This window comes from Aquarana catesbeiana, linkage group LG08, assembly GCF_042186555.1.
Source record: "Aquarana catesbeiana isolate 2022-GZ linkage group LG08, ASM4218655v1, whole genome shotgun sequence".
Classification (NCBI taxonomy): domain Eukaryota; kingdom Metazoa; phylum Chordata; class Amphibia; order Anura; family Ranidae; genus Aquarana; species Aquarana catesbeiana.
In genome coordinates this window covers 249,745,860-249,761,918 of record NC_133331.1, presented here as the reverse complement: position 1 = coordinate 249,761,918, position 16,059 = coordinate 249,745,860, and the positions used below count along the sequence as shown (strand labels likewise).

Sequence of the window (16,059 nt, the reverse complement as noted above, 5' to 3'; positions counted from 1 at the left end):
GGTGACCTCTGAAGGCAATTGGTTCCACTAGATTTTAGTTGAGGGGTATTAGAGTAAAGGGGGCTAAATACAAATGCACGCTACACTTTTCAGATATTTGTAAAAAATTTGGAAAAAAAAATCATTTTCCTTCCACTTGACAATTATGTGCCACTTTGTGTTGATCTAGCACATAAAATCCCAATAAAGTACATTTACATTTTTAGTAACATAACAAAATGTGGAAAATGTCAAGGGGTGTGAATACATTTTCAAGGCACTGTACTTTTAAAAAGGCTGACAAATGTAAGGCCAGCCATAGACAGCAGGACCATACCGAGATTCAAACCGTGTGTGGGCAGGCTGAGTGTACCAAGTTGATTGATCCATTCATTTGCGATTATCGCTAGCTGCTGCTATAGCCGCAAGCTATATTATATTATGCAGGATTTATATAGCCCCGAAAGTCTGCGCAGCGCTTTAGAACAGTAGAGCAGACAGTACAATTACAATACAGGGGAAATCAGAGAGCCCTGCTCGTTAGAGCTTACAAACTAGGAGGGAGGGTCAAGTGATACGAAAGAGTAATAACTGTGGGGGATGAGCTGATGAAGAAAATAAAAAGAAGAGTTGTTAGGTGGAGGCAAGAAAGAGAAAAGTTTTCAGGGATTGCCTAAAAGTAGATAGATCTGGAGACAGTCTGACAGATTGGGGTAGGGTATTCCAGCGGATGGGAGAGGATCGGGAGAAGTCCTGGTGGCGAATATGGGAGGAAGCCATGAGGGAGCTAGAGAGCAGGAGGTCTTGGGAGGAATGAAGAGGACGATTAGGTTGGTATTTTGAGACTGGGCTAGTGATGAAGCTGGGGCAGAGTTGTGGATGGCTTTGTAACTTTTTGTATTTTGAATGTAATTTGTTGGGTGAGTGGCAGCCAGTGGGGGGTTTGGCAGAGAGGGGTAGCAGATGCTGAGTGGTTTGTAAGGTGGATGAGTCTGGCAGCAGTATTCATGATGGACTGAAGAGGGCATAGTCTATTTAAAGGTAAGCCAATAACGAGGGAGTTGCAGCAGTCAAGGCGAAACATAACCAGAAAGTGAAACAGGAGCTTTGTGGTTTCATTGGTTAGGAAGGGACGTAGTTTGGAGATGTTGTGGAGGATGAGGTGGCAAGCTTTGGAAAGGGATTAGAAATGGGGCCGAAAGGAGGGTTCAGAGTCCAGGATAACACCTAGCACCGGCCATAGCATGTGGGAATGGGTGTATGGTTGTGCCATTGCTCTTGACAGAAAAGTCAGAGGAAGAAACAAGTGGAGGAAACATTATGAGCTCGGTTTTGGACAAGTTGAGTTTGAGGATATCAGGTATGTCAGTTAGTAACGCGTGAGACTAATGGAGTGAGTTGAGGGGTGGAGAGGTAGATTTGGGTGTCAGTGTAGAAATGACAGCTGACCCAGGGAAGAGGTGTAGATTGAAAATAAGAGGTCCAAGAACAGAACCTTGGGGGACCCCGACAGAGAAGATGAGAGGAAGTGGTAAAATTGTAAGCGACACTGAAGGTGTGCTGGGATAGGTAGGATGAGAGCCACCGAAGAGCGCAGTCACGGAGACCGAGGCAGTAAAGTTTTTTTGAGGCGGAGGGGGTGGTGAACCGTATCAAAGGCAGCTGAAAGGTCCAGAAGTAGGAGTACAGAATAGTGTCTGTTGATTTTAGCGGTTAGCAAGTCATTTGTGAGTTTTAGAAGAGCAATTTCTGTGGAGTGTTGAGGGCGAAATCCAGAAGGTTATTCTTTAGGAGGTGGTCACTCAGTTGTAGACCAGGTGTTCAAGGAGTTTAGAGGAAAAGGAGAGCAAGGAAACAGGGCGTAGATTGTTAAGATTTGTAGGGTCCAAGGATGGCTTTTTAAGTATGGGGGATGAACAGTGCATGTTTTAGAGCATTGGGGAAGGTGTCAGAAGAGAGTGAGAGATTGAAGATGTGGGGTAGAGAGTGTAGCATAGAGTCAGAGGTTGATTGTAGTATTTGAGAGGGAATAGGGTCCAGGGGACAGGTGGTTAGGTGGCCATTAAAAAGGAGTTTAGGAACGTCGTCTATAATAGCAGGTTTGAATACGGCGAGCGTCAATTGTATGGGGTTGAAAGGGGTGTTAACTGGGTGAGATACGTGTAGAGTGGAGATTTCATCATGAATTGCATCAATCTTATTTTTGAAGTGATTAGCAATCTCCTGGGCAGTGAGTTAGTGGGGGAGGTAGTGGAGGAGGAAGTAGAGAGTTGAAGGTAGAGAAGAGTTGACAGGGACTGGATGAGAAGGTGTTAATGAGTGGTAAAATAGGTCTGCTTGGCAGGGTGGAGGCAAGAAGTGTATTTTTGGAGGGCAGATTTGTATTGGTTGAAGTCTTTGAGAGTCTTATGCCACAGACGCTATAATCACGATATTCTCCCGCAGGGGACGGCTTCCCCCACCCGCCCCCGCTAGGAGCAGAAAATTGCTTGGCAGGAGGGATTCCCGTTAGCGTTGATGGGGGAATCATGCAAATTTCTTTCCTGCAACCCACGGTTGCAGGAAAGAAATTCATACCGTTTTTGGACCGTCTAACAGCTTTATTAGAAAAAAAGCATTTGGGATGACAAGTGACTGGGTAGGAGCTATGAAATAAACAGTATACCAGTTACACTGAGTTTCCAGACCCATGAAAGAAATAAAACGCTTTTGGATACAGTATACAATGCAATTTGACAGACTGCAATGAACTAAAGAACATAGGACTGAACTGGCTGTTTGTAGATGCAGCTCATATTTTCAAAAACTGCCCACTGTGTGATCCATTACAAACCCTGTATTTTTAATTTTTGTTTTTTTATTTCTTTACCACCGCCAAATGTTAGATTACATCATCTGCCAGCTGCAAAGCTAACAGCATGACCTCATTGATTTACAGGTAACAAAAGAACAAATGGGTACCACTGTCTGAAACACACCTCTTGCTGAGGTTGTTAACCATTTGCAATCTCCATCAGTTTTATTTTTGGTACTTGAACATGGAAGAATGCTATTTGTATATTCAAATGTGATTTCTATAAGAATCCAGATAACACATAATCGACAAACAGGAGTGCAGATACAATACAAAGCCCTGACCAAGCCCTTTGGGAATAGAAGCCTCATATTATAATTGCAGGAAGACACAAATACATTAGACAAAACGTATATGTGAATCACAAAACTAAGTACAAATTCTTAACCACTCTAACATCTCCATAACAATTACAGCACTATAACCATATTAATATTATCAAGTTTAGAGGTATAGCAGTTGTAAAATGCAGTGTTATGCATTCTAATTTTTATTGCTTTGTGAAAGCATATGGTGGTTCCAGGCAAAATCCCTAGCTAAACCAACTTAATGGAAACTTAAAGATCCATTAAGAGCAAGTAGACTGTATCCCTGTTAACTTATTTTAAAAGCCTAGCACAAAATAAGCATGTTCTAATCCCAAAGCACATAGCCTCTGTTGGGAGCAGAGAAATTCTCTCTGGACAACTCATGACAGGGTCACTTGAGAAAGCTGTAAAAGTATATGCAAAATGCACTACAGGAACAGAAAAAGCTCAGCTCACAGTAATGCACTGAGTACCTCTGGGATAAGGAGTGCTCACAGGAGGAACCAGAGGCCATTTGATCACGTTATAACCATATGTTATTTGTGCCTGTGAAGCAAGAATGGGTAGGAAGGCTTTAAAGAGACTGACACTTTATCTTACAGTAGAATTCTAGATTTAATAATCCTTTAGTTTTTTTGGGCAAAGGTGGCCCGGAATTAATGATTTCCATTACATAACGATGTGGCTGCTAAGTATGCTGTAAAATACTGTAGGAGCATTAGCTACATACAGTAAAGTGATGCCACTTGCCATCTGCTGCCGGAATTAAAAAAAAACAGGCTATCAATGAGCACAAGGCTTCCCCTAACGGTTGGCCAGTGGAAAGGTGGGCGAAAGACATCACAATCTCCTGCATGGTGAAGAAGCACCGCCTGTACTGCTGCCAGAACACAGCACCTCTTACTATATCTAATCAACAGCTGACAACAGGCTAAAAAAAGCCTGTTGTCAAATAGCAACATCATTTACATGTGCACTCCTGTGATCCAGGTTCAGCTGACAGCAGGCTAAAGTCTGTTGTCAGCTGTTGCCACAGAGCCGCTCCAGACTCTGGAGGGATCCCGACAATGGCGGAATTGGTGTTCATTTTGTCAACTAAAACATTTTAGTCGACTAAATGAATACTATTTTAGTCGACTAAAATACGACTAAAACAATGGAGATGACTAAAATGCCATTTTAGTCAAAAGACTAAGACTTAAACTAAATTTAAATTTGACTTCAAAGTCAACAGTGGTCTGTAGTGCATGTTCATACCTCAATACCATAAATAATAGCATATTAGATTCTTCACTTCAGCAGTATATAATAAGTTTGGAAATTGTAGAGAAATGTTAACTAATGCATTACAATTTAATTACACCCATTCGATTTTAGTCGACTAAAATGTACTGGATATTTAGTCGACTAAAACAATTGCAAAAGACTAAAATGGAACTAAAACTAAAATGCCATTTTAGTCCTAAGACTAAAACTAAATCGAAATTTGCTGCCAAAATGAACACTGGTCGGAATCCACCCAGACGCCATACAAGCTGCTAGCTCAGCCTCTCGGAATGTAGCTGAGAGCCTAAGCCAACTGCTCCCATCCCCTCTCCTGCTCGACGCCCTAGTGAGCACTGTATGGGGTGCAGCAACAGGTCGTGATTGACAGTCACCACTCTCTGCTCAAAGGGGACCGGAGAACTGAGCAATCAGAAGTCACGTGACTGATCAGTTCTTGGGCTTAGAGCTGGCGGCAGACATGCGGCAATAGGTAAATTATATATCTCGATTTCTTGTGTGTAAAGTATATATAATATACATACACACACACATTATATATAATATACATACACACACACATTATATATAATATACATACACACACACACACACACACAATCTCCCTGCTCCCATTTGCTTCCAAGCTCATCGAACGCCTTGTCCATACTGCTAAAACAAATGGCCATTACTCCATACTCATACTCTTAGACCTCTCTGCTGCCTTCAACCATCTGCTCCTCCTCAGCAAACTACACTCCCTTGGCCTCCATGATTCCGCTTTATCCTGGTCCTCCTCCTACCTATTTCAGCGCACTCAGTGTCACTTACAACTCCATCTCCTCCTCTTCCTGTTGGGGTACCCCAAGGCTGCGTCCTTGGGGCCCTCCTAATCTCGCTCTATACCTCTTCCCTGGGCCAGTTGATAACCTCCCATGGCTTCCAATAACACCCAGATCTATCTCTCCATTCCTCAACTCACCCTCTCCATCTCCTCATGGATCTCAAACTTACTAAAAGACATATCGGTATGGATGTCAGACCACTTTCTCAAACTCAACCTTTCTAAAACTGAGCTGGTTATATTTCTCACCCCCCCCCCCATGACTTTACCATTAAGATCAACAGCACAACCATTGGTCCCTTCACACATGCCAGGGTGCTGGGTGTAATATCCTTGACTAACCTCTCCTTCAGCCCCCACATCCAATCACTGGCTAAAGCATGCCGACTTAACCTACGCAACATCGCTAGAATTCGACCCTTCCTGACTAATGACAAAACAAAGCAACTTATCCACTACTTGATTATTTCCTGCCTTGACTACTGCAACTCTCTCCTAAATGGCCTAACCTTATGCAGGCTCCCCCCACCCCCCTTCAGTCTATTATGAATGCTGCTGCTAGACTAATACACCTCACTAACCGATTCGTGACTGCTGCCCCTCTCTGCCAATCCCTTAACTGGCTTCCTCTAACCCCACCGTAAAGAATGCAAAATGCTAACCACACCATCGTCCCCAGCTACATCACCAACCTCATCTGCAGATATCGCCCAAATCGTCCCCTTGATACCACCTCCCATGCTCGCCTGCAGGACTTCTCCAGAGCCTCTCCCATCCTCTGGAACTCCCTGCCCCAGTATGTCCGATCTGCCCTTAACCTGTCCACTCTTAGGAGATCACTGAAAAATCACTTCTTCAGAGAAGCCCATCCCACACCTACCTAACAACTGTCCCCAAGCCACCCCCATCAAATCATTCCCCGCATCCATTACCTTTTGTACCACCACCCCCTCCCTTTAGAATGTAAGCTCTACGAGCAGGGCCCTGCCGTCCCTTTTGTATTGAACTGTACTGTAATTGTGCTGTCCCCCCTCTACACTGTAAAGTGCTGCGTAAACTGTTGGCGTTATAAAAATCGTGAAAATTTTAAATAATTTTATTATATATATATATACATATACATATACATACACCTCATATCAAATACCTCAGATTGCAAGTAACGCGGTTAACAAGCGTTTCGCAATACGAGCTATTTAAGAAAAATTCTGACTCGGTTTGCGAGCGTTGTTGTTTCTTTCGGTGCGCACTCCTGCATTTGTCCAGAGATGCGGGGGCGCTGGTGACACTGAGCCATTCGGAGATATTCTCTCTCTCTCTCTGTATATATATATATATATATATATATATATATATATATATATATATATATATATATATATATATATATATATATATATATATATATATATATATATATTTTTTTTTAACTTAACATTACCTCCTTTAAGACTTTGGCTTCAACAGCTATACTGTTAAAACTAGCGACCCCACCTGCCAACTGTCCCACCTGTTCGCGAGGCATCCCGCCTCAACCAGTACAGGCTACTTACGCTGTACAGTCAGTGCCCTATTTTGCAACCTATGGTGTGATGCATCACCTTTGGATCCACCTGAGAATAGTGTTTGAAAAGATTACACTGTAAAGTGAACACATTTTTCTCTGCCTGGGTATGGTTTCAAAGATTTATACAAAAGTTGCACCAATCCAGATGCACTGCCTTTATTGTATTAGAAGACAGCGAAGAGTTGACTAAAGAGTTAATTGAAAAATCAGAAGAGAAAAAAAAAAAAACTATATAAGCCATAAATGATCTCTGTGTAAGGGAGATGAGGTTCATCATCTTATGTCACTAGCAAAAAACTGAGGACACAAAGAGTAGGGTAGCGTTATAGGGGAGACGCTCAGGGGTTGTGCCCTAAAAAGCTTGCGAGTGTCCAGTCACCTGAAGGCATCGGTCTATAACACAGGGTTTCTGAATATTCAGCCTATGTCCTGTACGATTAAGATAGCGAATGTAAAATTATATTGATTAAATATGGAATTCTACTGTAATGAGGTTCTTAGTAGCACTTATATGCTTCACAGTACTAAGGGGATTGTGACCAAGTATGCAGTGGTGAGGCCTGAGTGGTCGTGTGCAACTGATCGGAGATACCAAATAGAGCACACAGCATGTATAGTCTGGTGTGCTGGAAACACCAGGGAAATGTGAGTATCTACCTTCTATGTTTTATAAAAGCCAGTGTTTTTTTACAGTATAAGCACTATTGGAGTGCTCTTTGCTTATATGCACTCTGTTACTAGCATACTGTGAATCAATGTCACGAAAGGAGAGGATTGAGGAAACCCAGACTGCACTGATTGTAGCCCTTAAGAGACTAAAAAACACTAAACGACCAAACTTAGCTGTGTAGTCAGAATACACTTAAGGGGGGGGCGGGGGTAAGCACGTTACGGTGGCATTTCGTTTGGTTTTGAGCACCATAAGGAGCATATGGACTAAGAAGCACTTTAGGTGGATGGCGATTGGCCAGCGGGGCTGTCACAAAAGGTTTATATGGACTGCACATATGATCATATTATATATGCACTGGAATTGTATATATTTATTGTTTTGTCACTTTTGTGAACCGTTGGTCACTTTGTGGTGACACTTTTTTTATACATCATTTACTATTAATTATATATTATCTATATATCACAAGAAAATACAGCGGGGCACAATAACATTTTTGAAATCACAGAATGGCTTGTATTAAGAAAATAAAAAACATCTTCTGAATAGGAGGAGCTGCACAGTGAGTGACCCACTGTGATTGCTGTGCCCAGCCCCGATTATCAGTTTCACAGCCAGAACTTCAGGGGTGACATCTTCATCACAGGCTGCATATAAAGTAGCAGAAGCCACCAGCTGGGGCAATCATCATAAGACATACCTTACTGGTACCCAACTAATACAGTGGAACCTCGGTTTATGAGTAACACGGTTAACGAGCGTTTCGCAAACCGAGCACTGCATTTCTAAAATTCCTAACTCGGTTTGCGAGTGTTGTCTCGCAAAACAAGCAGGATTCAGGCCAAAAGCGGTGTGCAGTACCCCTTTTGGCCTGAGGTGGGGGGCGCCGAAGCCGAGCCGAAAGTCGCCGTTCGGAAATACATGGAAAGGCCCGAGGACAGTTCGGCTGACCCCGGCAAGGCTCGTGAACAGAGTCTTTCTGAGGTTTGCAGAGGTCCGCCGAAGTGTCCCTCGGGCCTTTTCGGCCATTTCCAAGGCTATCCGGCGCCCCCCGCCTCTGGCCGCATGCGGTATTGCATCCCATTGAAGTCAATGCGGAACAATTATTTTCGTTTCCATTGACTTCAATGGGAAAACTCGCTTTGATATGCGAGTACATTGGATTACGAGCCTAGTCCTGAAACGGATTATTCTCGTAATCCGAGGTTCCACTGTACCTCAAAGTTTTCAGCCAAACGTCAGCTTTAACAATGGGAAAGTATCTCTAAGTACTGGTGCAAGAATACCATTTAAATAAGAGTATACATCTAATCCAGCCCAATAAGGCTTTAAATTAAAATATTCAAATCTTACCTGTTGCTGCAAAGCACAACAGAAAATGTAATGCATGCACACAATTGGGTTAGTTTGCCCCAAAGTTAATTCAGCAAAAACACAAAAATTAAGGATTCATGCAACCACACTTAATTGGTTATGTTTGATTGTACATTGTTTTGTTAACACCGAAAGACACCATTTGGACAGGTTTTAGAGGATTTCCCAACTCCCTTTAAAAGCTGTGTCAAACATGCACAAAAATCGATTCTAATTAGTTCAAGTGCACAATTCAGATATATAACCTGGTTTAGAAGTGGAAGAACTGACCTGTGATTTCTAGAATAAAAGAAAATACAATAGGAATGAGAAGACCCTATTTGTAAAATAAAATAAATCTAATAAGGATTAGAACAAAGCAGTGGGTGAATTGAAAAACAAAGAAAACCTCATACCTCTTTCAAGCCTCTGTTTTTGATGTTGAGTTTCTTGGCATTCACAAAGTCAAAAAGTTTTCCATATTCCTCTCTGCATTGACAAAAGAGGTAAAGTAAATAAGGATTTTTGACTTGCATGTAAAATGCTTTTCTTGGAGTACAGTGCAAAAACACAGGTTGCTGTTAGGCCTTTACCATGGGTTATGTGCTGCCATACACTATATGCTAGAGCAGTTGACTCCCAGCAATCCCAGCCAAGGACTCTAACTCCAAGAAAAGGATTTTATAGACAAGTAAACAATACTTATTACACAATACAGAAAGGGTGCAGCGTTAAGCTGACAGCTGCTGCAAAAAGTGGGACAAATGCCCCCATCGCAAGAGGTCTATAATCCAGGCATTCATCCTTGGGCACATACTGCCCTAAAGGTAAAATTGCTGGCACTACATACAGTACATCGCTGGAAGTGGGATTTTTTTTCCTGCCTAAGGATTACAAGGACCGCTTACCTGAGGGTTCTGAAGTGACGAATAACGTGGTGGTTATAATGAGGTTGCTGTTGATCCATCCAGCCCTTGATTCCTTACATGTTGCTGTTGACCCGCTTTAAAATTTGAGGGTCAATATGATCTGCTAAGCAGGCTTGGCCGTGCTTAATAAGGTATGTAAATAAATTTGGCTAAAAATGGGAAACCTGACTGGAAAGACCAGAGGTGAGGTGGAGACTCGACAGACAGATATTATTGGATAAGCTTGTTGGTTGGTAATCTACCCAGTTGATGGTTTCAACTTCTTGTCTTTGGTTCTATAGATATGTTTTCTATGGTGCAGAGGTTTTGTTATTTGATAGTATCTGGTGTTAATATTTATGATTTTTTATGCCTTTAAAAACGATTGTTTCTATGCAATATCCTCTTGTTGATGACTAAGCTGTTCATGTTTAATACAATACATTATTTTTCACCTACAGTTTGTGGTGTGTTTCACTGCTAACCTACTCCTATCGAACAGGGAGAAGTGGGTGGTGATTAACCACTTACCAACCGGCCCATAGCCGAATGACGGCTGCAGGGCGGTTGGATAACTCTGGGTGGACGTACTATGACGTCCTCCCAGAATTCCCCTCTCGCGCGCCCCCTGGGGCGCGCACCCGAACACATCCGTGACCGCCGGGTCCAGAGGACCCGGCGCATCACGGATCCCGGTAAATGGCCGCTGATCGCGGCCGTTTACCATGTGATCACACCGTCAAATGACAGCGCGATCACATGTAAACAGACCGGCGTCATCTGATGACGCCGGTTCCTCTCCTCCCCTCCTGTGTACCGATCGGTACACAGTGAGCGGGGAGGGGGATGGATGGATGGATGTCTGCAGCGCTGTATGTGTAGTGCCCACAGCGCTGCACAGAGACATCCATCCATCCTCAGCCATCCCTACTACTATGCAATGCTGTGCAATACTCTGCCATGCCCCCGCCATACTCTGCCATGCCCCCGCCATACTCTGCCATGCCCCCGCCATACTCTGCCATGCCCCCGCCATACTCTGCCATGCCCCCGCCATACCCAGCTGTACTCGCCCTCTGTATGTGGCCAGGCTGTGGAAGTCTCACACATGTGGTATCGCCGTACTCAGGAGGAGTAGGAGAATCTATTTTGGGGTGTCATTTTTGGTATGTACATGTTATGTGGTAGAAATATTGTATAAATGGACAACTTTGTGTTAAAAAAAAAAAAAAGCGTTTTAACCACCGGCCATCATACAACATCTTTGACTTTGTGCGGGGATATCTGAATGATGGTTGCAGCTACAGGCATCATTCAGATATCAGCTTTTTCAGCCAGCAATTCCCTACACCATGAGAACGATCATAGCAGCTGTTCCACTGCTTGATCGTTCTTACGGGAGGCGAGAGGGGATGTCCCCCCCCTCCCGCGCTTCTACCGACTCACCGCTATGATCGAAGCCAGGATCGTTTTTTTTTTTTTTTTTTTTTTTATTTCAGGCTTCCCAGCCTAGAGGTGAGATGTGGGGTCTTATTGACCCCATATCTCACTGTAAAGAGGACCTGTCATGCCATATTCCTATTACAAGGATGTTTATATTCCTTGTAATAGAAATAAAAGTGGTCAAAAATTTTTTTTTTTTGGAAAAAAGCATCAAACTAAAATAAAGTAAAATGAACAATAAAAAAAAAAAAAAAAAAAAGTCCCGCCCACATATAAAAACGGTGTTCAAACCACACATGTGAGGTATCGCTGCGATCGGTAGAGCGAGAGCAATAATTTTGGCCCTAGACCTCCTCTGTAACTCAAAACATGTAACCAGTAAAAAAATGTTAAAGCGTCGCCTATGGGGATTTTTGAGTAGCAAAGTTTGGCGCCATTCCACAAGCGCGTGCAATTTTGAAAGGTGACATGTTGGGTATCTATTTACTCGGCGTAACTTCATCTTTCACATTATGCAAAAACATTAGGCTAACTTTACTGTTTTGGTTTTTGTAAAGCACAAAACAGTTTTTTTTCCCAAAAAAAGCGTTAAAAAAATTGCTGCGCAAATACCGTGCGAGATAAAAAGTTGCAACGACCGCCATTGTATTCTCTAGGGTCTTTGCTAAAAAAACATATATAATGTTTTGGGGTTCTATGTAATTTTCTAGCTAATAAATGATGATTCTTACATGTAGGAGACAAATGTCAGAATTGGCCTGGGTGCTCCAGAACGCCTGAAGGTGCTCCCCTGCATGTTGGGCCTCTGTATGTGGCCACGCTGTGTAAAAGTCTCACACATGTGGTATCGCCATACTCGGGAGTAATAGCAGAATGTGTTTTGGGGTGTAATCTGTGGTATGCATATGCAGTGTGTGAGAAATAACCTGCTAATATGACAATTTTGTGGGGAAAAAGAAAAAAGTAAAAAAAAAGCCTTGATTTTGCAAAGAATTGTGGGAAAAAATGACAACTTCAAAAAACTCACCATGCATCTTTCTAAATACCTTGGAATGTCTTCTTTCCAAAAAGGGGTCATTTGGGGGGTATTTGTACTTTTCTGGCATGTTAGGGTCTCAAGAAATTAGATAGGCCGTCAGTACTTCAGGTGTGATCAATTTTCAGATATTCGCACCATAGCTTTTGGACTCTATAACTTTCACAAAGACCAAATAATATCCACCGATTTGGGTTAATTTTACCAAAGATATGTAGCGGTATAAATTTTGGCCAAAATATATGAAGAAAAATTACTAATTTGCAAAATATTATAACAGAAATGAAGAAAAATGTATTTTTTTTTTACAGATTTTTCGGGTCTTTTTTCTTTTACGGCGCAAAAAATAAAGAACCCAGCGGTGATTAAATACCACCAAAAGAAAGCTCCATTTGTGTGAAAAAAAGGACAAAAATTTCATATAGATACAGTGTTGCATGACTGAGTAATTGTCATTCAAAATGTGAGAGCACCAAAAGCTGAAAATTGGTCTGGTTAGGAAGGGGGTTTAAGTGCCCAGTTGTCAAGTGGTTAAAGAGATTCTAAACCTTTATTAAAAAAAAAAAAAATGAATAATAATTAACATGTTATACTCGTTTGCACAGAGCAGCCCTGAGATTCCTCATCTGGGGTCCCCTGCTGGTGCTACAGACTACTTCGGCAAGCACCCCCCCTAGGAATCCTCTTCCTACGGGGCACTTGTGCGGACTCGATCCTGAGCCGTGCTGCCTGCGTCCATAGACACAGACAGCAAGCTTGGCACCGTCACCCACTCCATCACAGGATTAGATTGACATCAGGAGTCAATGGCTCTTGCTGCTATCAATCTGTCTTGTGAGGAGGGAGAGAGAGCCACTGCTCTCAGGCACAGCTCTGCACCAAGACTGAGCTCAGTTAAGTATAGTGGGAGGGCTGGGGGTGATCTTGGACACAGAAGGTTTTTTTTTTTATCTTAATACAGAGCATGCATAAAAAAAAAAAAAAAAAAAAAAAAAAAAAAAGGAAAAAACCTTAAGGTTTTTGAATCACTTTAATGTTTACACCGCCTGTGACTGCAAGTCACAGGGGGTGTTTCAGGAACTTGTGAATAGCACTGATAGCGGGATCTCGGAGCTGTGCTACAGAGAGGAGATGAATGAATGGACAGACAGCAGAAGGAGCGTGCCATGAATCGGGCAAAATATGCGCATGTACTGCTGACGTCATGAAAATGAAAAAGGCAGATTACAAGCAAACGGAGCAGGTAAGAACTTATTCATCCAAAGCAATTTGTGCAGTGCTTATCATGGATTTAAAATGGGGAAAAGTTATCTGTGTGAGTTTACAACCACTTTAAGGTCCCACATTCCTGATTGAGTGGTGGACATATTTGAGAGCAGAAAAAGAGGGGAGTAATCGGAAGAAAAATTCTAGCCTGTACCCTGGGAAAACCATGCACTGGACCCAAAGATCCAAAATATCATGAGTCCAGGTGGTGGCAAAGGCCAGCAAGGGTCCCTCCATGTGTACATTGTAGTGGTGGGACGGAAGCCACTCCTCAGTAAAAAAGGCACGGCAGCCCACCTGGAGTTTGCCAAAAGGCACCTGAAGAACTCTGACCATGAGAAACAAAATTCTCTGGTCTGATGAAAAAAATGATTGAACTCTTTGGCCTGAATGTCAAGCGCCATATCTGGAGGAAAACAGGTACTGCTCATCACCTGGCCAACATCATTCCTACAGTGAAGCATGGTGGTGACAGCATCATGCTGTGGGGATGTTTTTCAGTGGCAGGAACTGAGAGACTAGTCAGGATTGATTGAAAGGTGAATGCAGCAATGTAAAGAGACATCCTTGATGAAAATCTGCTCCAGAGCACTCAACCTCAGACTGGGGCAAAAGTTGATCCTCCAACAGGACAATGACCCTAAGCACACAGCCAAGATAACAAAGAAGTGGCTACGGGACAACTCTGAATGTCCATGAGCAGCCCAGCCAGAGCCCAGACTTGAACCCGATTGAACATCTCTGGAGAGATCTGAAAATGGCTGTGCCCCGATGCTCCCCATCCACCCGGATGGAGCTTGAGAGGTCCTGCAAAGAAGAATGGGAGAAACTGTCCAAAAATAGGTGTGCCAAGCTTGTAGCATCATACTCAAAAAGACTCGAGGCTGTAATTGGTGCCAAAATGTGCTTCAAGAAAGTATTGAAGCAAAGGCTGTGAATACTTATGTACATGTGATTTTTTTCCTGTTTATTTTTGATAAATTTACAAAGATTTCAAACAAACTTCTTTCATGTTGTCATTATGGGGTATTGTTTGTAGAATTTTGAGGAAAATAATGAATTTAATCCTTTTTGTAATGAGGTGGCAACATAACAAAATGTGGAAAAAGTTAAGCGCTGTGAATACTTTCCAGATGCACTGTAAATGTTGAGTCATTCTCTGCCAAACCAAATCCTAAGCATTTCTAACACATTGTCTTGGCAACCAGAGAATCCTGCTTCTCTGTACGAACATAAGAGAAAGGTCAGAATTTTGACTTTGAATCTGCCAAACCATCTATGTAGTAGTGCAATGCTACTGCTAGGAGGCTCAGTTTTTGGAGCACTGAGGGATCTGTCAGGATCAAACCAGGGCTATGCACAATGCACTTGGTCCAGATTTTGGCAAAAAGGCTATAACCACAACCAAAAATTGAATGGGCAAGCTCTAGAAAGAAAAAAGGCTTTTAAAAAAAAAAAAAAAAAAAAAAAAAAAAAAAAGCGCCTCAGGCCTTTTATCCACTGGGTCTTTGAAGGCTGGGATATCCTAAACAGGAACTGTAAGGGATCTGTTGAAGCAGGATATAGAGGAATTACAGGCACTCTCCACTTTTTGGGAGGCCTCCTCAAGTAGGTACTGCCGCACAAACCTACTAGGTGGGGAATATGCTGTATCTGGCCTCATACAGCAGATCCCTGGAAAGGGACCCCATACTGGTGACCTTAGGTCCAGCAGGTGACGAAGGATCCGAGATAAGCATAAAGGTTTCCATCAGGTTGTGAGAGATCGATTGATCATATTCCTGACAAGGACAAAAGTGGATTGGGGTGGGGTGGGGGGACTTTAGAGGCACCAGAAAACAATTTGAATTATAGTAAATGTATAAAAGTGTTTTATTGGTACAAACATTAAAATTCATGTAAAGATAAAACATAAATTACATACAAGAGAATGTTGTAACTACAGCAAAAAAAATTGAACATATATGTCCTTCTCTGGTTCGACATATCGTCACAACAGTACTGTTGTGACGATATGTCGAACCAGAGAAGGACATATGTTATATATTTTTGCTGTAGATACGAAATTCTCTTGTAACGCTTTTAAAATAAAATTTATACATTTTATTTAAATAAATAAAATTAATGTATAAAACGCTTCTATACATTTACTATAATTCAAAGTGTTTTCTGGTGCCTCCAAAGTCCCCCCCAATCCACTTAGCTCTTGTCTACATTTACTGGGATGTGGCCCCTGTATAACACTTGGACAGCAAGGTTCTTCTGATAGTATTTTTTTAACATACTCCTGTAAGGAGTCCTCAGACCAAGGTTTCACTTGTTCACTTTCTCCTAGCTGTTGGAATATCCAGTGAAAACTTTGCAGAGACCTGGACCACAATCTAGGGCAGGGAAGCTGCTGAAACCATAGTGTATTGATCAGCAATAAAGCAAATGTGCTCAACACGTCTCCTGCATTTCCAAGCTTGCAGAAGGTAATGCATGCTGAACTTTTGGCCACAACAGACCATCTAAAGTGGTGCAGGTATGGCCATGGCCGTAAAAAACTACTTAAAAAAAAAAAAA

The 16,059-nt window shown here is 42.3% G+C and overlaps 1 protein-coding gene across 1 annotated transcript in view; it reads right to left on the bottom strand.

Annotated features, from left to right (window-relative positions):
* SSRP1 (structure specific recognition protein 1) overlaps positions 1-16,059 on the bottom strand; it is a 122,074-nt gene that overhangs the window by 32,278 nt on the left and 73,737 nt on the right. Inside the window, exon 9 of the mRNA XM_073596990.1 lies at positions 9,258-9,330. Coding sequence (XP_073453091.1) covers positions 9,258-9,330 — 73 coding nt within the window. The remainder of the gene's footprint in view (positions 1-9,257; positions 9,331-16,059) is intronic.